The 21,585-nt window shown below is 47.2% G+C and overlaps 1 protein-coding gene across 4 annotated transcripts in view; it reads right to left on the minus strand.

The window, feature by feature from the left end:
* Positions 1 to 21,585, minus strand: part of IFI35 (interferon induced protein 35) — a 247,484-nt gene that overhangs the window by 199,629 nt on the left and 26,270 nt on the right. For 2 of the 4 annotated variants that reach the window (XM_086924056.1, XM_086924058.1), the window contains exon 2: positions 13,260 to 13,291. In XM_086924056.1, coding sequence (XP_086780182.1) covers positions 13,260 to 13,277 — 18 coding nt within the window. In that variant the 5' untranslated portion in view covers positions 13,278 to 13,291. Of the gene's footprint in view, positions 1 to 13,259; positions 13,292 to 15,457; positions 15,580 to 21,585 lie in introns of all 4 variants that reach the window. The other 2 variants (XM_086924055.1, XM_086924057.1) reach the window with 2 other exon arrangements.

The raw sequence follows: 21,585 nt of genomic DNA on the forward strand, positions 1-21,585 counted from the left end.
TTTTGGCTAGGTATTGGGGTCCTTTGTTATTGAGGGTCTTATGTACCCGACAGCAGAGTTTGTAATGTATCCTCTTTTTGACTGGGAGCCAGTGTAGGGTCCTTAGACTGTGCGCTGAGGGTAATCGCAATGACAGGTTTAAGACCAGTCTGGCCGCCGTGTTCTGCATGACCTGGAGTTTAGAAAGATGCTCTTCGTTAACGGAGGGAAGAAGTGAGTTTCCATAGTACAGGCGACTAATAATTAGTCGCTGTACTAGGGGTACGCGGGAGGAAAGTGGAATCCACTTAAATATTTTCCTAAGACTTCGCATGAGACCGTAGCTGGTGCGGACCAGGTTGTTAATGTGGTCTGACATGGAGAGTTTGGAATCTAATATTACACCGAGATTGTGAACAGCTTTCTTGGGTAGAGGGCAGGGTCCCAGGGGGGAGGGCCACCAGCCGTTGGTCCATAGTTTAGATGCGACCGTAAAGAGCAAAATCTTTGTTTTGCTGGCTTTGAGAAGCAGATGGTTGTTAGTCATTCAGTTGTTTATGGCTGTCATGCATTGTTTGAAATATTTTTTGGTATCGGGGACATCCGGTTCCAAGGTGATTAATAGCTGCATGTCATCAGGGTATGACACTGTTTGGAAACCAAAAGCTTTGATAAGCTTGGCTAGTGGGGACACGTACAAGTTAAAAAGCGTTGGGCTAAAGATGGAACCTTGTGGGACAACCTTGTCGATTGGCTGGCTTTTAGAGGAAAAGTCTCCTATTTGGACCTTGGAGGAGCGGTCCGTCAGATAGCTCTTGAGCCAGTTCAGTACGGTGCCCTCGACACCAGATTCGCATAGGCGGTCCAGAAGGATGCCATGCGAGATGGTGTTGAAGGCCGCCGACAAGTCAAGTAGGACAAGTATGGCCGATTGTCTTGCATCCAGGGAGAGTCTGATGTTATCGACAATCTCTAGCAGGGCCACTTCGGTGCTGTGAAATGCCTGGAATCCTGACTGGGACGTATCCAGCAGTTTGTTTTCCCAGTGGTGAGTAAATTGATCATTTACCAGAGACTCTGGGATTTAGCCGAATAAGGGTAGAAGATTGGTCGGTAGTTGGCTAGCTGATTGGGGTCCGCTGTTGGTTTTTCAGGATGGGTCTGATGATGGCCTCTTTCCAGAGAGTGGGTTCCGTGGATTGCAACAGTGAGTGGTTGAATAATGTGGTCAGGTTGGAGAGGAGGACATGGCCAATTTTGGCTAGGACTTGGGCGGAGGCGGGGTCGGTCGGTGTTCCTGATTTAGTCTGGTTAAGTGTGGACAGTACTTCCTCTTCTGAGACTACGCGGAACTCTGTGAGGGGGACTAGGTGTTGAAGTAGGGAGCCCGTGTGGCTCACTAAAAGTATTGTGTTGGTCGGTTGAGGGAAGAGCTTATGGATGTTATTGATCTTTTTTACAAAGAAGGTGGGGAGGGAGTTCACCCACTCCTGGGACGCGATGTACAGTGGTTGACAGGAGGGGGGGTTGGTGAATTCCTTCACAATTTTGTATGGTTCTCTCTGAGAATTAGCTGCTTGGGTGATTCGGTTTCCTAAATATTCTTTTTTGGCTGAGGCTATATGGTTCATATAGAGCTGATGAGTTGTTTTGTAGTGCTGTTTGTCGTTACTATCTATAGTATGCCTCTATTTACGTTCTGCCTTCCTGACAGCGAGTTTATCAATTTTAAGTTTAGGGGAGAACCAGGGAGCGAGTTTATTGGGGCATTTGGTTTGTTTCTTAGGAGCGATGAGATCTAGAGTGGTGCAAATAGAGTGATCAAGACCTCTGGCGGCTTTATTAGGATTGGCCAGTTTCGACGGGGAGATGGGGGTGAAATATGCAGCAAAGGACTCTATATTGATCTTGTTCCAGGGTCTACTTAATTTGGTTTTATTCGTGGAGAGAGAGATACGGTTGATGTACCCTGCAAGCGGAACCTTATCACATAATGATCCGACCGCAGGACAGGGAATGGTTGGTCAGTTTCTAATAGGGGAGAATTGGTGAAAAGTAGGTCTAGGGTGTGTCCAGCCGAATGGGTGGGGCCCACCACCAGTTGTTTGAGTCCTAAAGTATTTAGACTGGAGATAAGATCACTTGAGTGAGGGTCGAATAGAAGCTCTGCATGATAGTTAAAGTCCCCTAGTAGGAGGAAGTTGTCTGGGGCCAGGACATGAGGGGCTATAGCCTCTGTTAGGTTGCTGGAGAAATGGGCTCTGTTGCCGAGGGGGTCGGTAGATAAGAGCACTTAGTCAGGATTTTGTAGCTGGTGGTTTCTATTGTGAAAATACAAATCTCGCCCCATTTAGCCTGTAAGGTCTCTAAGGTATGGAATTTATTGTTAGCCCTAAACGCAATGGCAATCCCTCCCCCCCTTTTGTCCTTTCTGTCCAATCTGGTCAGTTGATACTCCTGTGGAATGGCTTTGGCGATATCGGGTTGCGAGGTTTTGTGTAGCCATGTCTCTGAAATGAGCATGAAATCGGGTTTTTCTGAGTCCAGTAGGGACCAGATTTCTAAAGCATGCTTTGGGAGGGAACTGGCATTGCAGTATAGTCCTGTCAGATATTTGTGGTTAGATGCTACAGAGTTTATTTGAGTGGGTTTGGTAACACCACTGGCTGACGAGTGTTTTCTGCTGAGGGGAGGTTTTGTGCAGGGGGTGACACCACTGGTCAGTGGGAGGAAGTGAACTACCTTGCCATGTTTGTTGAGTGAGTGAAGCTCCTGACTTGTGTACTGTAGAATAGCCATGAGGGGGGGATAAGTCCACGGACGGGCAGGATGGCACAATATCACAAACATCTTGAGATGTCTACTATCTTTTTCTGTTATTTATCTGAAGGGGTGGAGCGTAGTTATCACTTTCTTGGACACATGAGAGTCCGTTTGGGCTATTTGACAAGTGCCCTTCCTGTGCAGATAGAAATACTTGGAATGATGGCAACACAGTTTGAGAGGGGTTTGGCCTCCTGAGTCAAATTTGAATGTGGATTGAAATATAAGTGAGGAGACTGCACAACATAGGATGAATGGTTAACCTAGGTGCAGCGAATAAAGAACTAGAAAGAACCATCTGCTGATGGTCCCATACTATTCCTGCTATTGCTAAACCACAAGCATCTGGTGGTGAGAGCCGGCCATTTTTAGCTTTTATTGAACAGAGACTAGTCCTAACCCAGTTATGTTCCTTGGACAGGCCACTTTTTGACTTGGTCACTTTTCATCTGGAAGAACAATAGTACAAGGAATGGTACAAGGAATTTGGTTGGTGGATTGACTACTAACTTCTTTCGTTTGATTTTGGAAGGCTGGTGTAAGAAAATGTAGTTAGTGGAGCAACTGCCAAATCATGTCCTTAGATTTTGATAGGCTTCTCTTTAGTTGCTTTTCTAGTCATCACTCTCATCCAATAACTTTACAAGAGATCAAATTCCCTTCTTGCTAGAGTCTGATGAGTCAGAAGCACATGGTACTTGTTATTGAAGTGCATCAACAAGGTAACACATTAGGGAATTGATGTAATTTTACTTATAGATTCTCTAAGCATACCTGGTCTAATAAGTGTTGGGTGTGGACAAATAACTGTTCAGAAAGGCCTTAGGCCTTTGCAGTGACAGCTGTGGCCTACAGTTTGCTGGATGTGGCACAAGAAGTGAGGGCCATGGCAGATCATAAGAAGAGTGGCACTTACATACAGCTCTTTGGCAGGATGGGTCCAGTAAGCCCTGCCTGGCCAGAAGGACACTGCATTCACAACAAATTCACAAGCCCACACTACGCTACTTTAAAGCCATGGGGCAGCTTTCTGCCCGCAAGAAGCCTACCTACCCACCCATGGTTGAACCATCTGACCACAACCTCACAAGGCCAACAAACCACCTTACTTAACCCCACGCCCCATACATCACTGCCTGCTGCAAAACTTACAGACTTTCAATGAAGGTCTCTAGTTGATTTTTCAGTCACAATGCGCTGATCTGGAGAATTAACAATGGAAGTGACTTGAAGGCTTGACCCCTTCAACAGCTTGTCTCAAGAGACCCGTACTTAGATGATTTGGTCAGTGTATTTAGACTTATATTATTTCTCTATACAGTAACATACTGTGATATTTTAACTGCAAAATCCTTCAGCAACCAATGTTTACTTACTTCAATTTTTTTCTAATATGTCATGTTTGTTTATATAGCACACATGACTATCTAAATTGTCTCAAGGTGCCTAAGGCCATATTTGGTATATTTTTTAACTTTTATATTAAGGGCTTCCTTTTAAGCTTTACAGGGCTTGTAACATGAATACTGGATACTTTGCTTGTGCAGGACCCGGAGGCGAGGATTAGGCTTATTCTCTCTTCAATTTAATGTATTAATTTTACTCCAGCAGCCATTTTAACCTTGAAACGGTAACAAAAAAACGACATCTCCCATGAAGATCTGGGAATGACATCATCACAGTCCGGTCAATAGCATTATAGTCCATCCAATAATATGCTGTGGAGACCATCTACATCCCTCTTTCTTTGCTGCTCAAGCAGCTACCAGATAAGTGCTCTGTGTTTCCTCTTTCAAATTGTCCTTTTCTATTTGTACTGTGAATGATGTGGGCCATCGTGCTCTGCGACCGCTCCCATTACTGTCTTTGTTGTTTTGCTTGTGGTAATTATAAGCACCACAGAAGCCCGTCTCCTACGCGGTCGCTTTCAAGAGGCTCGCGTGCGGTGCGGTCTTCCGACCGGCAGGGTGCCCGCGCTGTGATTATGTGCTGCGCGCCTATCGCTCTCCCCCACGGCGGCCGGAACACCTCATCTTTGAAGCTGAGACAGTGTTCAGGCGGTAACTGTCATTGCCGGTGTTTTGAGGAGCCCGCGCATGTGTACAGGACAAGGCGGGGTACGATTGAAATTTGGTCCACGTGACAGGGACACCCCAGGCACTTCACTCCACAATATTTTACGGGGGTAGTCCCTATTGTTTAAGCACATTCCGTGCATCATTGTTCTTGTCACTATAAATCCCTCTATTTTCACTGGGAACTTACCTTACATTAGACTACCCTCATGGAGTATGAGGAGGTTGAGGACTATGCAGAGGAGGAAGAAGCAACTTCCCTTCCTATTGATGACCAGTTATGTGAGGTCATGGACGCATCCATCCTTCGGGCGGAGACGCAGGTAGTGGCCCCACTGGCAGAAGAAATTGGCGGCACTGCAAGTGCAGTGTCAGCAACCCCTCAAACCGAGGGAAGACCCAGGGGTTGATTTGGACGCCTTTGCACGCCTTAAAAAGGCTTTTCTAGATGCCCAACCCATTATAGACATTCAGACACCAGGTCCTTCGAACGCAAGTCTACCTTCTCCAACACGGACAGATTTAGGGGATGGAGATGACTCTCCCAACAATCTGACGGGGAGGGGGATGGTTCTCGACCGTGGCGCCCGGTGCCTAGTTCTCTGGGAGGGTCTAACCTCCCGACGGCCACCGATCATCCCGCCCACAAGGATTTACTGAATCCTGATGACCTCCAACATCCTAGATCGACTGGCCTACATGGCCAGCCGGCTTCGAAACCTCTGGATAAAGAGGTGAGAGGCTGTCTTAAGGCAGAGTGTCTTCGTCCTCCACTGGACAGAAAGGTGGCCACGGCCCCAGAGATAAACCCCAAAATGGCCACCTTTCTCGCAAAGTTTGTACTCGACCCTAAAAAAGGGATCGATCGTTCTTGGCGCTCATGCCAAGATAAACTCCTGGATGTCACCGGGCCCTAGCCAAAATAATGGATATGGCGGAAGACACCAAAGACTCTGGCGCCCTCATATACCCGTAAATGCTCTGGAATTGAGCCCAAAGGGCAATTATATTTTGGGGAAACACAAATTGCGCAATTTCCACAGAGACGCATGTCGCTCCTTATCAAAATCGACCCTAAACTAGGAGAAGTCTCCACATCGGAGGCGGGGACGATAGCCAAGGGGAATTGTTCGGGACCCCTTCATCAAGGAATTGGGGAAATTTGTCAACACTTTTAATTCCTTAAACGAGGCGCAATCCTCAATCCTCAATCAAGAGAATTTTTACTCCCTGTGTTTTTGCGTTTGCCGGACAAGGTAGTGGGGTTTCGTCCGCCCGCCCGTTCCAAACAGCCTCCAAAGGTGGAGACTCCAGACGTGGACAATGGCAGGATCCTGGGAAGTTCGGAAACTTCTACCAGATAAAATCCTATCACTGTCGTCGTATTCTCTGGGGATTTCAATCGGGGGCGGTAGGCCCTTTTTAATCGAATTGGAGAAATCTATCCTGGGATGCATGGGTAATGCAGACAGTGGGAGGTTTCCACATCGAATTTTATGGGACTCCGTCTCAAACCCGTCCTCCCACCCCGTTGTTTTGCCCTCCCAAGCAGAAAGCGCTGGTGACTCAAGAAGTGGGCGACCTTTTACAGAAGGGAGCAATAACTTGTTCGGTGTTCCACCCCCCCAGTTGTCAGCAACATTTTTCTGGTGGAAAAGAGGGACGGTGGACAGAGAACGGTCACCAATCTCAAAGAGTTCAACTCTTGGTTACTTTACCAGCATTTCAAGATGGAGGGTATACACCTCCTACGGGACCTACTCCAGATTTCAGATTGGATGGTGCGCCTAGATCTGAAGGATGCCTATTTGGCGGTACCCATCTTTCCCTCACACAGGCGATTCCTACAGTTTTACTGGGAGTCCCAAATTTTCGAATTCACCGCTCTTCCGTTCTGCCTCTCCTCAGCTCCTTGGTGCCTCACCAAGTTGATGAAACCAGATGTCGAACATCTTCGGGCTCAGGGGATGAGATTGATTGTCTATCTGAACGATATCCTGCTAATGGATCAATGCCTGATTCGACTGTCCAGACATTTACAGACAGCAATAGACGTATTGGAGTCCTAAGGCTTCGTGATCAACAAGAGCAAATCCACTCTAATTCCATCCCAATCAATGGAGTTCCTGGGCTTCGTAGAGAACGCAACCGAAGCAACTCTCAGCCTTCCAACGAGGAAACTCTCCAAAATTCGACACAAATTACGAAGGACCATGGCAAAGTCCCACATCTCACTTCGTCAATTGGCAAGGATAGTGGGACTTCCATCATCCTCTATCCAGGAGATCTTTCTGGGTCCTCTCCATTACAGGACCCTACAATGACTAAAAATCGAACATCTTCGGAAGGCTCTATCCTACTCACAGATGGTTCCTCTCGCACCCAAAACCAAAGAGGAGATGGGTTGGTGGCTGAACCACATAAAAGCCTGGAATGGCATAGCGATCTTCGGATCTCAACCCGATCTCATAATCGAGTCAGACGGCAGCGTTCCGGATGGGGCGCACTGTGTGGGGAGTTAATGGCAGGATCCTTCGCAATCCACTGTTGGACCAAACAGATGGTGAAATGTTCTGTCCTCTTAAAGATGGACAATGTGGCAGCGACCCGCTATGTCAATCACCTAGGAGGGCCGAAGTCGCAGACATTATAGGATCTGGCCCGAACCCTTTGGGAATATTGCCTGGCCAACCAAATCTCTTTGTCGGCAGAACACCTCCCGGGGAGCTCCAATCCGGTGGCTTATTGGCACTCTCCCATTGGATAGATGTTAGCCTGGGGAAACTGAATCCGCAGTTCTTTCAGCAAATTCAAGACAAGTGGGGTCCTTTCTCCACAGAACTATTTGCGTCTCGACTGGACTTCCAACTCACACGCTACTACAGTTGGAGACCGGATCCACAGCCAACAGCTTTGGATGCCTTCCTACAGGATTGGTGCACAGAACAACTGTATGCCTTTCCCCCTTCGCTATGACAACCAGGTTGACAGCGCAGGTGCGCAGACAGAAGGCGGAGGTAGTGGTGATAACACCAATCTGGAGCTCTCAAGTTTGGTTTCCAGTTATAATGAAACTTTCCTGGGATTTTCCAATCCTTCTACCCCACGTTCCAGATCTCCTTCGTGATCCTCAAGACAATCCTCACCCGCTACTCCTAGCCGGGTCTCTTTGTCTCATGGCTGGAGAGTTACAGGCGACGTTGGCAAGTCCCAGGCCTTTTGTCAGAGGCTTCTTCTTTACTCACCAGAGACTGGGCGGATACTACGAGTAGACAATACAACTCCGCTTGGGCGTGATGGTTATGTTGTTGTAATCAACACCAAACTGATCCCTTATTGTAAACTTCCTCACAAGTCGAGCTTCCCAAGGTTTCGCTTATCAATCAATCAATACTTATAGATCGGTGATTTCGGCAGGACATTTGCAGGTGGATGGCCACCCAGTCGGGGAACACCCGTTGGTCAGAAAACTGTTGAGGGGTTATTAGACTTTCAGTTCCTCCTGAACCGAAATATAAATCCCTTTGGGACGTTAACAAAGTTTTATCCTTGTTTCAATCTTGGCCTCAGAATAAATATCTGACCAGGAAACAACTGTCGGCGATATTGACGATGCTTTTAAGTCTATTATCATGCCGTATAGTTTCGGATGTCCAAGCATTGGATATAAAAGGTAGGGTATTCACCCCGGAGGGGGTTTTATTTCACATGGAACAAAAACGAATTCTAGATCTGTTTCTTACAAACGAATTCTAAGTTACATGTGTTTCATAATATTAAATCTTATGAGGTTATGACTGAGGAACTTCGTCCTCATGGGGAGAAGCAACTGCTAATCGCATTGACCAAACCCCACGAAGCGGTTTCATCTCCTACGATTGGCAGATGGGTCAGGTGGATCATGCAAAAAGCAGGGATTGATACACCCCACTTCGGAATCCACACGTTCAGGGGGCCATGGCTTCAAAAGCATTCTGTCTAGGAGCTCGCCTTGAGGATATCCTTAATGCAGCAGACTGGTCAAATGACTCCACCTTCAAGACTTTTTATTTCAAACCATTTCCCTCTCTGGCAAGCGTGGTCGTGGATAAGCTTTGAACTAGCCCAATCCTCGCATCCGGGTCCTGCCATAGAATGAAAAATGTCCTAGCTAATTTAACGGAAAGTTTCAGTTCTATTAAGGACGCAGAGGCAAGGATTAGCCCTCCCTAGGAATTCTTGAGCCAAAATTCACCCGTGCCCTCTGGTTGGGATATGTTAATGTCATTAATTTATTATTAAAATGTTGACCAATGTTGTTCTGTTGTAGTCCTACATTTGATTCTTTGCTCTATGATTTTAAAAAACTTTTATTACCTTGGCAAGTAATGGGTATCCCTTTGTTGCAGGGGATGATTCCAATAAACAGGAGCAGTGAACATGGCGATGGTTGTCTGTCGCAGGAAGAAAGAGGGATGTAGATGGTCTCTACGGCATATTATTGTTAGGACTATAATGCTATTGGCTGGACTGTGATGAAGTAATTCCCAGATGTTCATGGGAGATGTCGTTTTTAGGTCTAGGACCTTCGCACTGCGTAGCAGTGGGCGGAGTCCGAAGATTTTATGTCTTTTAGTTAGGGGGCTTGAACCCGCCCCTCTTCTCCATTGGCTGGCTTGCTAAACGGAGGCCAGCCATTGGAGGAGAGGGGCGTCACTCAGTTCAAGCCCCGTCTTTTTCGGATTCGGGGGCGTGTTTTTTGAGTTCTTTCTATCTGTGACGTCATCCGTCACTCAGCAAAAAACACGCCCCCGATTCCGAAAATTTCGGACGTTTGCGGCCGCAATTTTTTTGTTGTTGTTGTTGTTGCTGCCACTCCAGGAAAGTTTTCTTCTGCCCGAATTCACGCCGCAGTACTAAGTCCCAGACCGGCGCATGTCTGCTGCTCTTTTCTCTTCTTTTGCAGAGCTTCTCTTGCTTCCCTTAAACCTTCCCTTAAACACAATGTAAATGTAAATGTATAGGCATTTATATAGCGCACTACTTACCCATAGGGTCCCAAGGCGCTTCGACCGCTGCGAAACCCTTCCTGGCTTCCCTGAGAGATGGTCCCTTAATGGGTATCTCCAGGGTGAAACCAGGCATCCCCGGCGGTCTGGTGGGGCCGTTAGTGAGGATGAGGCAAGCTAATGCCCAGAGTTGCCGAGTGTGATCGCTGATCAGAGTGGGCACCGAGGCGAGAGAATTATCGAGTCCGCTGACCCTGGTCCAGAAACCTGCCGCGCCGGGAATCGAACCCTGGTCCCGGGCCGTCCGGTGCCGTTCAGGCACGGCGAGGGATCCGCGAGCCCCCTGTGAGTACCAGCCCCGTCCCTGCTATCCTCGGGCTTCAGACGTGCTACAGAGAAACACCCCAGCACTGCAGCGCCTATGACACCACGAGGCGCTACAAAGAAAAGCTCCCGCCACTCCTGTCCCTGCTATCCTCGGGCTTCAGACATGCTACAGAGAAACATCTCAGCACTGCAGCGCCTATGACACCACGAGGTGCTACAAAGACAAGCTTCGTCACTCCGTTCCCTGCTATCCTCGGGCTTCAGACGTGCTACAGAGAAACACCCCAGCACTGCAGCGCCTATGACACCACAAGGGGCTACAAAGACAAGCTCCCGCCACTCCTGTCCCTGCTATCCTCGGGCTTCAGACGTGCTACAGAGAAACATCCCAGCACTGCACCGCCTATGACACCACGAGGCGCTACAAAGACAAGCTACCGTCACTCCTGTCCCTGCTATCCTCGGGCTTCAGACGTGCTACAGAGAAACACCCCAGCACTGCAGCGCCTATGACACCACGAGGCGCTACAAAGACAAGCTCCCGCCACTCCTGTCCCTGCTATCCTCGGGCTTCAGACGTGCTACAACCGAGCACTGCAGTGCCTCTGACACCACGAGGCGCTACAAAGACATCCTGCCGGCGGTCTTGAAGGGCAATGAGGTGCGGGATCGAGCCTGCTCACAATATGGCGCAGAGACGGGCGCCGGACAGGGCTGATGCCGCGAATTGAACGCCCGTAACCCTTGAGCTCACCGTGGCCGCTACTTCATTGGCGGCAAGAGTCATTTGCCGAAGCGAGTTTCTGGACACTATTCCTGGTGCACTGCATTGGCCCCATAGTACGGGACCGCGAGTAACACATTTGTATTGTGTGACTATCATGATTACAGGGAATCGACTGCTGTGTCTGCGGTGGTTGCCGTAAGGGTGCCTGCCAAATGACCCGTGGACAGCCCTGATCTGGACGTGAGGTGAGCTGCTCGCTCCTAAAGTACAACACTGAGTATTTACTGTTGTGAGTGCAGCCAGCCAGGCTCAGCCTCTCAGTCACCCTGTCTCTGAGGATGGGCTTGCACGGTGCTACGGCTGGCTGGGCTACCGCACTCCAGAGCCAGTCCACAATAAATCCGTAATTTAATTACTTTTTGTGAATGTGCAGCCTCTCGGTCTCTTGAGGCTTGCCCGGTGCTGTAACTGTGCACCAAGTCCATGAGACCAAGTTAGTCTGTCAGTCTACTGTGACTAGTAATTATCAGAATGTATTAGCATACTGAGGTAGCTGAGATCCGCATGCTGGGCCCTCTCTCACATCCTGTTTCAGTTTGGTTACAGTCGGGACCCAAGTGAAGAGCCTGGATAGACTCTCTGTGTGTCATGTTGGTTAGTGCCCTTCCATTTCTGGTGCTTGGCAGCTGTTTTAAGATCTTCTTAGAGTTTCTGTGGACTTCCAGCGCGCCCGAGCTCCTCAGAGCGCGTGCCCACCGCTGCGCCGCCCTTGTAGCAGCCGAGGACCCGGGCTCGGAGCCCCTTTTGTTTTTAATCTAGTCCAATACGTAATGGTGGCAATACGGGCTTTTGATCTCACCAAAATATACTTTCTTTTCCTCGACAAGCAGCTCCCAGAAAGTAGTTATGGCTGAAGAAATGGGTGTGGGCCTCTCTGTGTGTGTGTGTGTGTGTGTGGTGCTCTCTTTGAGGGGCTCTCTGTGTGGGTTTCTCTGTGTGTGTGGCTCTGTGTGTGTGTGTGTGGCTCTCTGTGTGTGTGGTGCTCTGTGTGTGTATGTGGGGCTCTGTGTGTGGGGCTCTGTGTGTGTGTGTGTGTGTGTGTGTGTGGGGCTCGCAGTGTGTGTGTGTGTGTGGGGCTGTGTGTGTGTGTGTGGGGCTCTGTGTGTGTGTGTGTGTCGGGCTGTGTGTGTGTGGGGGGGCTCTGTGTGTGGGGGGGGGCTCTGTGTGTGTGGGGGGGCTCTGTGTGTCTGTGGGGGGCTCTGTCTGTGGCTCTGAGTGTGTGTGTAGGGCTCTGTGTGCGTGTGTGGGGCTCTGTGCGTGAGTGGGGCTCTGTGTGTGTGGGGGGCTCTGTGTGAGGGGGGGGCTCTGTGTGTGTGTGTGTGGGGGGATCTGTGTGTGTGTGTGTGTGTGGCTCTGTGTGTGTGTGTGTGTGGCTCGCTGTGTGTGTGTCTCTGTGTGTGTGTGTGGCTCGCTGTGTGTATGTGTGTGTGGGGGCTGTGTGTGTGTGTGGGGCTCTGTGTGTGTGGGGGGCTCGCTGTGTGTGTGTGGCTCTCTGTGTGTGTGGCTTTCTGTGTGCGTGGCTCTGTGTCCACGAATACTCTCTACTACTCTCTAATGCTCACCTATTGCCATTGTAAATGACAATACCATTATTTATGTTTTTAAAAAAAACAAATGTCATGAGCAATGCCAATAGCTCTACCTTTAATAATGCCGAGACCATTGCATTGTAAATGCTTTCTGTTAATGTTTCAAAGTTAAAATGGCTGCTGGAGTAAAATTAAGACATTAAAGTGAAGAGAGAATAAGCCTAATCCTCGCCTCCGTGTCCTTAATAGAATTGAAACTTTCCGTTACGTTAGCTAGGAAATATTTCATTGTTTGTGTAAATCATTAAAACAGAATGTTCAGCGCTCTGTTGCTGATTAGAATGTAACAACAGTGTCACCATTATGCATCATGGAAAATGAAGGCTACACACACTTACCTGGGAGTTAGATTGCTGCTGTGCTAAGTATTCCAGAAGACATTCTTTGTGTCGTGTGTTCATTATAAGTATAAGCAGTCTGTCACTCTATAGCTCCTCTGGTAACCAACAAGTGGGTGGAATGACAACACACACACGCTGACAGAAAATGCACACAAGCATAGACAACACACGTGTACGCGCACACAAAGACACACACACACGCTGTTGCCTGGGTCCCGCCTCTAGCTGCCTTAGTCCACTTCCAGTTTTGCCAGTAGCATCCTTGGGGATCAAAATATTTCCATTTTCATCAGAGAAAGACTTGTTTTTTTTTTCAGTACAAAGCAAGATAGCTGATAATAAATGCTTACCTCACTCATATCCTCCATGTTAGACTTATAACCTGAAACAATACACAAGACGGTAGGTTAGCTGGACAATTAAATAAAATATGCAAGGCTATACACCTATAAGAAGAAATGCCTGCCTTTTGTGCATCGCTGTTGTCAAGCTATACCAAATGAATTGTCAAGCCATCTGTATATTTGCCTGCTTGTTCGTGAGCAAAACCAACTGAGAGATTCCCGACTAGGAAAAGCCTTTTTTTTTTTATTTTGCTGGTTTGGCTTCATTTACCTCGGGACTAACAAACTACCACAGTCAACATCTGCCTAAATTCTGATGTATGCTACCGGCCCCTGCAAACCATTGCATTCTGTCCCGCACCTTCTTCAGACCCTTATAGGTCTCACCACTATCTAACAAGGGCGGCTCCTCCACGTGGGCAGTGGAGCGTCGCCCCACTGCTTTCCGTAGTGCGAGAAGCAAAAACATAAAATGGTATTATGAATACCATTTTATGTGTCTGCTTCTCGAACTGTGAGAAAGCAGAAGGCAGGGCTTGGTTGGGGGCGGGCGAGTGGGCGGTCCTGCTCCAGTGGAGGAGTGGCCTGCCCACTATTCTGGGCACTGACTGTTTGGTTGGCCCCAGAGCCGACCAAACCAGTCATGCACCCTCTGCATTTTCTCTATGTAGTCTGCATGCAGCCTACATAAAGATGGCCTCCCCATAGACGCCTGTGGGGTCGGCATCCCAGGCAATCACAACACTGCCATTGCAGCGCTGTGATTGGCTATGAGGAGGGGAGAGATACGGCCTACTTCCTGTGTGGAGAGGAGAAAGGAGACACGAGGTGGTACCAGAGGCAAAGGTAAGTTTAAATGTTTTTTTTTTTTTATTAAATTAACCCCCTTCCCTGTTCCACCCCCTCCCAGTGTGACCCCCTCCCCCCCCACACACAGGAGTCATGCTGGCCTTGACTGCTATCCAAATCCTCTCTCTGCTTCTTTTCAATCTTGCACCTTCCATGCCAGTGTTACCCTCTCCGTCAGTACAGATTTCCTCCATGTCCTCTCCTCCGCTCTGCTTCCTACCAACAACACTCTATTCCTAACTTTGCTGTTACAATTCTATTGGTTTTGTGTTATCATGGCACAGTGCTGAACCAGACATGAAAAACGACCAAAAGATTCTTTACTGACAAGTCAGTAGTAAGGAACTGACACCCAATGAGGCCTTAAGTCATGGATTGCTGACACGTTTCAGACAAGGGGGAAAATGTGGCTAAAAGTTACCATCCTCTGGAGGAATATACTAAAATGCAGTTTTTATTTTTTGGTGCAATACTCAAGCAGTGATTTGGCCTATAGGCGCATGATGAACATATTGCTTTTCTTGCAAACAATATACATTTTTACAGATTATATTTGTTCTTTGAAAATATTTCAGTTGTCTAATGATTTTGCAGGGATGAGCAAGGCAGACTTGAGAGTATCAGTTTTATCTCCTAGAAGCAGGAAGGCACCGTCAGTGTTCGTGTAGACATCGTCTGCAGAATACACGTACAAGGGACTTATGTATGAACATGCCAATTACTTACTGGTAATGTTCATTACTACGATTACAGTACAGCTAATCATAACTGTAGTACCACTACAGGGGGGGGGGAACTGGAATCTGTGCACCGAAGGTTAAACAAAAGCCAAGGGGAAACCTTGGTTATCCCCTTTGTGAGTTCCTGGAGTACTCTCACCTTAGTGGTGTGGCTCACTGGTTAGAGGCGGCAGACCCGAGAGCAGAGGACGGCCCGGGACCAGGGTTAAATTCCCGACGCGGCAGGGTCGTGGACCAGGGTCAGCGGACTCGATAATTCTCATCTCGGTGCCTACTCTAACCAGGGATCACACTCGGCAACTCTGGGCATTAGCTTGCCTCATCTCCACAACGGCCCCCCACATACGCCGGGGATGCCTGGTTTCACCTTGGAGATACCCAGTAGGGACCATCTCACAGGGAAAGCCATGACGGGTTCCCCAGCGGTCTACTGCGCAGAGATACTCCTTCGGGAGTCGATTCTAGCGCATTACAAACCCACAATTAATTTAATTAATTATACCTGAAGTTGAAACAGATGAGAACTGAATGACTGGTGTTAAGCGCCTTCACAAATTCTGAAGTTGTAAGCAACAGGGCTCAGTCAAAGGTAAGACTCAGTTGTTCTTTACAGACCTGGATGATGGTATGTGGTCTGAGACAGTTTTTCTCTGAAGTGCTGATGAAGGGCTCTAAAACTGGCTTACCATTCCATGGCAGTTTGAAAGCAGACCACTTGCAATGAAAGCGACTGGATCCTAAAAGTTAAAATTGCAATCAGTCAGGTTAGAGCAGGTTGTGCCAATTATAGAAAGGTGCAGAGCAGATTTATCTTACTAGCAGCAAGCACTGTAGGATCAGGTAGCTACCCGCCATCATAGAAAAGCAAACTTTCTCTACAGATTTTAAAAAAAAGTTTTATATAGCACAAACTTAGCCAAAGGACATTTTAGAGCTTTACAAGAGAACCCGATTATGGTACATATGTTTTTGGACAATTGGGAGATGAAGTGATTTGGCCAAAGCTGAAAAATGTTAAACAGAGGCCAGGGTTTCAACCTCAGTAGCTCTAGCCACTAGGACATATCTCCTCCCAGGTTCTGAACACCCCGTGCTTAATTTGTCAAAATTAATTTTAAAAAAATAGGTGCCAGGGCCCTCGTCAGGAGGCCACTTTAGCTTGCCCCACCTATTGCCCCTGCTAGTGCTGCCAAAGAATGGCATGTGTGGGATATATTAGTCATTAGAATCATTAGAATTAATAAACAACTGTTGTTGAGCTCATCTCTAAATGAGAGAAACATTGCCACCATGTGGCAGACTGTCACAAGTGCTGGTGTGGACAATTAAGTCCGGTGCCGAGCACTAGAAACCACCAGCTCAAATTAAACACCCCCTCCAAGCCCTGGAGAGAGAAGGAGGAGAGAGTGGGGATTGGGATGACCTGCTTTGTGTTAGCATTATCCACACTGCATAATAAAGTGAACTGCACACTAAAAAAGTTTCACATTCAATGTGAAGTCCAAAGCATGAGAAGGATGACGAACACTTTCATTCAAAGTAAACAATAAAGGGCCCTTCTAAAAGAAGACACTGGGTTACATTAACCCGCAGGCATCTCCAGCTGCTAAATAAACTGTATTGCAATAATGTAATCAGGCTGCAATCTTCCAAGACCTGAGGTAAGTGGCTGGTTGTTTACCTATCAGACTTGAAGGGCAGGAGACGAGTTGAGGTTCAACCCTGGTTCATCAAGAGTGGACATGTTGAGACCATTAGAGTTGTAGATTGAGGTGGGTCCCTTAAGATGGGGGCAACTCTAAGAGATGCTTCAGAAGAAAGGTAAACAATGCACCATACAATGGCTAATTGTCACAGCTGTGTTCAAGTCAGTAATGACAAACAGAGGTTTGCAGAATAATTGGATTGAGAGAACTAGGGGACGAAAAGTTTTGTACACTTTCAAAAACCCTCAATTGTTCCCACAGTGATACATGCCACTATTCTCAGGAGGGAAGACAGGCATGCATCTCCATATCAGAGCAACATGATAATGCCACCTTCAGTCAATCAATCAGGGTTTTGAAGAGAGCACTATTCACCTGTTAGAGTCTCAAGGCGCTGAGGGGTGGGTGTAAGCAGCTCCGTTGGGCTCATTCAAATAGCCAGACTTTGAGGGGCTTCCTGAATTGATGCAGTGTCTGGCTTTGCTAGAGATGAAGGGGGAGACCGTTCCAGGTCTTGCCTGCGAGGTAGGAGAAGGACCTTCCACCTGCTCTGGTCCTGTAAAAGCGTGAGATTGTGGCTAGGGAGGGGTCGGCTGAGCAGAGGTTTCTCTTGGGGGCATGGATGGAGATGCAGTCGTTGAGGTATTGGCATACGGTGTTGTAGAGGGCCTTGTAGGCGTGCATGAGAAGCTTGAAAGTTATTCTTGTTCTGACAGGGAGCCAGTGGAGGTCACAGAGATGTTGGGTGATGTGTTTGTACTATGGGATATTGAGGATTAGTCTGGCATAGAGGGCATTGCCATAGTCCAGTCTGCTGATGACAAGTGCGTGAGTGACCGTTTTCCTAGAGTTGGGGAGGATCCACTTCAATGTCTTGCATAATTTGTGGAGGGTGTTGAAGCATGCAGAGGAGACGGCGTTGAACTGGCGATGCATGGTGAGTGATGAGTCCAGTATGATACAGATGTTACGTGCATGGTCCGTTGGAGTGGGTGGGCTACCAAGGACGGGGAGCCACCAGGTATCGTCTCATGCAGAGGGGGTGAAGCCAAGGATGAGGACTTCTGTTTTCTCCGAGTTGAGTTTCAGGCACATTAGAAAGAAAAGAAAAACCTTTTCCATGCTTCACATCTTTTGGGTAACATGGACTCCCACTATATGTCTCTACATTGTATCATGTGCCCCACAACAAAGGGTTACAGAAACAACCAGGCTGTCACAGTGCTATTTCATACAGGAGTTACTGGAGGCAAAGATCTGCTCCGACACCAGACTCTGCATCATTTCCTCTTAAAGGATTGATAAAGCAACAAGAATGCATGGCCGCAGCAGCTTTGCATAGTATGGTCAATTTACAGCATCATCTCTTACAGTTTCTGGAAATGTGTCTTCCAGCTTCACTGTAAGGTAGGGTGCACTACAAAGTGTGGCGGTTGGACTGCTTTGGAATCCAATGCTTGGAGGGAACTGTATTTATGTGAATCCTTCATGATGGCGTTCTCCTTCCATTCCTATTCCAAGTGTGTGATCTTTCTTTGAGGTACGTAGCACTAGACGCCATTCCCAAGACTTTGCACCATAGGACTACGCTGCCGGTCCATGTGCGGTGCATATGGAGATTGGGTTAACTTGGTGAACTATAAAGAAGAGAAGGGACACAAAGTTCCAGCAACTGATGAAGCTTGCAAAGTGTGCAGCATCTTCTTTTATTTCAAGTCTCTAGTGACCTTCCAATACATTTAGAACACTAAAATGAGGACTCGAGGCATGCTTAGACAATATAAGTTATATTGTATTGTACTGATTATTTGTGGAGTGCACTTTACGCCAAAGCTTCGTGGAAATAAGAGAGACATCATCAAAGAACAAGATTACAGATTAAAAAGATATTTTTTCAATAACTTGTGAAAGGGGCCAACTGAATGTCTACGAGAAGTTGTCTTTCATTCTCTGGCGACTACTACAGAGAAGGCTATGCTTCCAAAGGTTTTGGTACAGGTTTTTGGTATATTGAGTACGTGTGGTCCTATAGATCTTAACATACAAGGAGAATTTGGCAGTGAGTGGATGTGCCACCTACAATATGGTGTAAAATATTTGGGGAGAAAGAATGATGTGATGTGATGTGATGAGAGGAGGCGCAGCCTTTTGAATGAGATGAAGACTTTTCAGGATTTTTCCAAAGGTCCCACATAACTGGTGTTATCTTAGCCCAGGTGAGCTCATTCCAGGGCCTGAATGATGGACACATAGTAAATGCTGTCAATGTATATGTTATGTTATGTTAGATTTGTTTTTATAGCGCATGGCTACCCCAGCAACAGGGCATCCCAGCGCTTGCAGACATGCCAGCCAGACGGCGTAGCAGGATAGACAGTGAAGTGAGAGTATGAAGTGGAGGTCGATCTAGATGGAGGCGTACAGCCAGGTTTTGATTTGTTTCCGGAAGAGCCAGTGGTCTTTGGTAGCGCGTGCCTCAAGGGGGATGGAATTCCATAGGGCAGGAGCCAAATACTTAAAGGACCGGCCGCCTGCTCTGCTCTTGCGTATCCTAATGGTGCAAGCAAGTTGGAGGTCTGCCGAGCGTAAGGCACGTGTGGGGACGTAAAAAGAGCAGAGTACCTGCAGTAGTTGGGGGCCCTGGCCATTTAGGATTTTGTGGGTTAGGCTAAGGGTTTTAAACTGAATTCTTTGTTTAACAGGCAGCCAGTGCAGCCGGCGAAGGATGTGTGAGGTGTGACAAGGTATAGAAGGATTTATCTCATCTACTTCATTAGCCAGATACAGTTCTGTACACACTGGAGACTTGCTGCAACACGAACAGATTGACATCAAGATCGATGCGATATGTCAGTATCAAAAAGGATTTTAGCTTCAACAAAACACTGCAGTCAATGTTTATATACATCATGCTGCGCTCCTACGTTTTTTTCTATAGGCCCTCATAGATATCCTGACTCTTTCGGCAGATGGCCAAATTCCTCTCATCGTTTATCACAGTGTCATATCAGGGCTGGGTGAATGCACAACCTTGTCTTGACTGCAAGGCTTACCATATTGTTTCAGATAGCCTGTTAGAAATTAACTTCTCCTCATGCTGATCAGTCTGCCCTTCTAAGGAGAGCCATACCTTTATTTTCGCCCTCTAATCATCCAGCATTAACTGCTTACAAGGTGAATTTACCATGCTCTCTCTTTCAAAACAAGAGCAACCACCAGTGATAAGCAATAAGCAACAAAGCCAGAGAACCATGAAAAAAGGGGGATAGCCCAAACCCCACTCTAGATACATGCTAGGTATTGGAAATAATAGGTCAGCTGTAGCTGTCTGTAGCAAAAACCTAATGAAATATTTTAACTATCGCCTGGGACAACCGCATGGGACAACACCTGGTGGTCCACCTCCCTCGGAAGCCCCCTGACCCACACGGATCACACCCGGAACCTTGGCATTGTACTCGACTCCACCCTCTCCATGACCAGACAGATCAACACCGTAGCCTCCACCTGCTTCAACACCCTCGCAAAACCTTCAAATGGACCCCCCCCCCCCCCCACTGAATCAAGAAAGATCGTCACCCATGCACTCATGACCAGCAGACTGAACTACGGAAACGCCCTCTATGCCGAAATCAACAAGTCTCTGCTCAGCAAACTCCAGACCATTCAGAACACCACAGCCAGACTCGTCCTCGGCATCCCTCGACATGAACACGTCACCCATCACCTGCGAGACCTCCACTGGCTCCCCGTCGAGAAGAGGGTAACCTTCAAGGTATTCACCCACGCCTACAAATGCCTCCAAAACACCGGAACCCAATACCTCTATGAGAGAATATCCTTTCACATACCCAAGAGAAATCTCCAATCCACCGACCTCGCCGAAACACTGTGCATCCACAAAAGAGCCTTCACCTACATTGCGGCCAAGACCTGAGACCAGCTCCCGATCGACATCACAAATGGTCATAGACTCATTTAGCGTGCATCAAGTCAGAGACATTCACAATTCAAGTAAAATTTGTTGCTTGAAAGAATCAGCGCACGATAATTACTACATGTCAAAGTAAAATTTTCAAATATGCACCATGAGAAAGGGAGAGGCACCCACTTTTTTCAAAGGAAACTTTGGATTTTTATATGAACCACAAAGAAAAGAACATTACAGAATATATACCAATTAGAGGGTTGCTGGGAGAGAAAGGGGGTGTAAAGAAATAGAGCTCGTGCGCGCAGCAGACGGGAAAATAAAGGACTTCAGAGTGAAGACAATTTGAATGGGAATGACTGCAACAATTTTACAGTCCACAATGGTTATTAGTAGAACATACACCAGTGTATTTATGACCTGTCCACAATACATCCTTATGATATAATTTTTATACAGTTCTTTAGATTTAGAGAGAGTCATTATCTGTTTGTTGGATAGGGTATTAGCAGAATACGGTACCGGACCAGATTTGTGGATATGTGTCGACGTTTCAACCAGACTTATTGAGTAGGGGGTAGTTATAAACGTCTGCTTGCGGGTCTTTCTCAGGACAAAGGAACTGTGGGAAGCAACCTAGAAGGATAAGCGTAACATTAAATAATGTATTGTAAAGCAAATCAAAAATTATATCCTTTGGGAGCCTAAACTACTAACCTATTTCAGGAGCCTGTCATTGGCAGACCCGGTCACAACTCCCGGGAATGGGCTGGCTGTAAACAAATGGAGGTTCATGTCAAAATACCAATTATAGTAAGATCAATTATTGGAAGTGTAAAAACATTCAAGAGCCCTTACCCGCATGACAATGCGGTATGGAACGCTTAGCAAAACATCTAATCCGCTGAGATGCTTGAAGGCTTATCCAAAACCCAATTCAAATCCAATTTTAGCGCAACCGTGGTGCTGGCTTGAAGTGCAATAGATGCAGAGGCTGTCAGTGTTGCTACAATAGGGGAACTAATCACCTTGGAAACAAGTTATTGAATGCAATACTGGATTCAGGTGCAGGAAGATAACAAGCATTTGCAATGCAATAGGTCTCACAG

The sequence above is a fragment of the Lissotriton vulgaris genome, chromosome 5 (assembly GCF_964263255.1).
Source record: "Lissotriton vulgaris chromosome 5, aLisVul1.2, whole genome shotgun sequence".
In the NCBI taxonomy this organism is placed as follows: Eukaryota; Metazoa; Chordata; class Amphibia; order Caudata; family Salamandridae; genus Lissotriton; species Lissotriton vulgaris.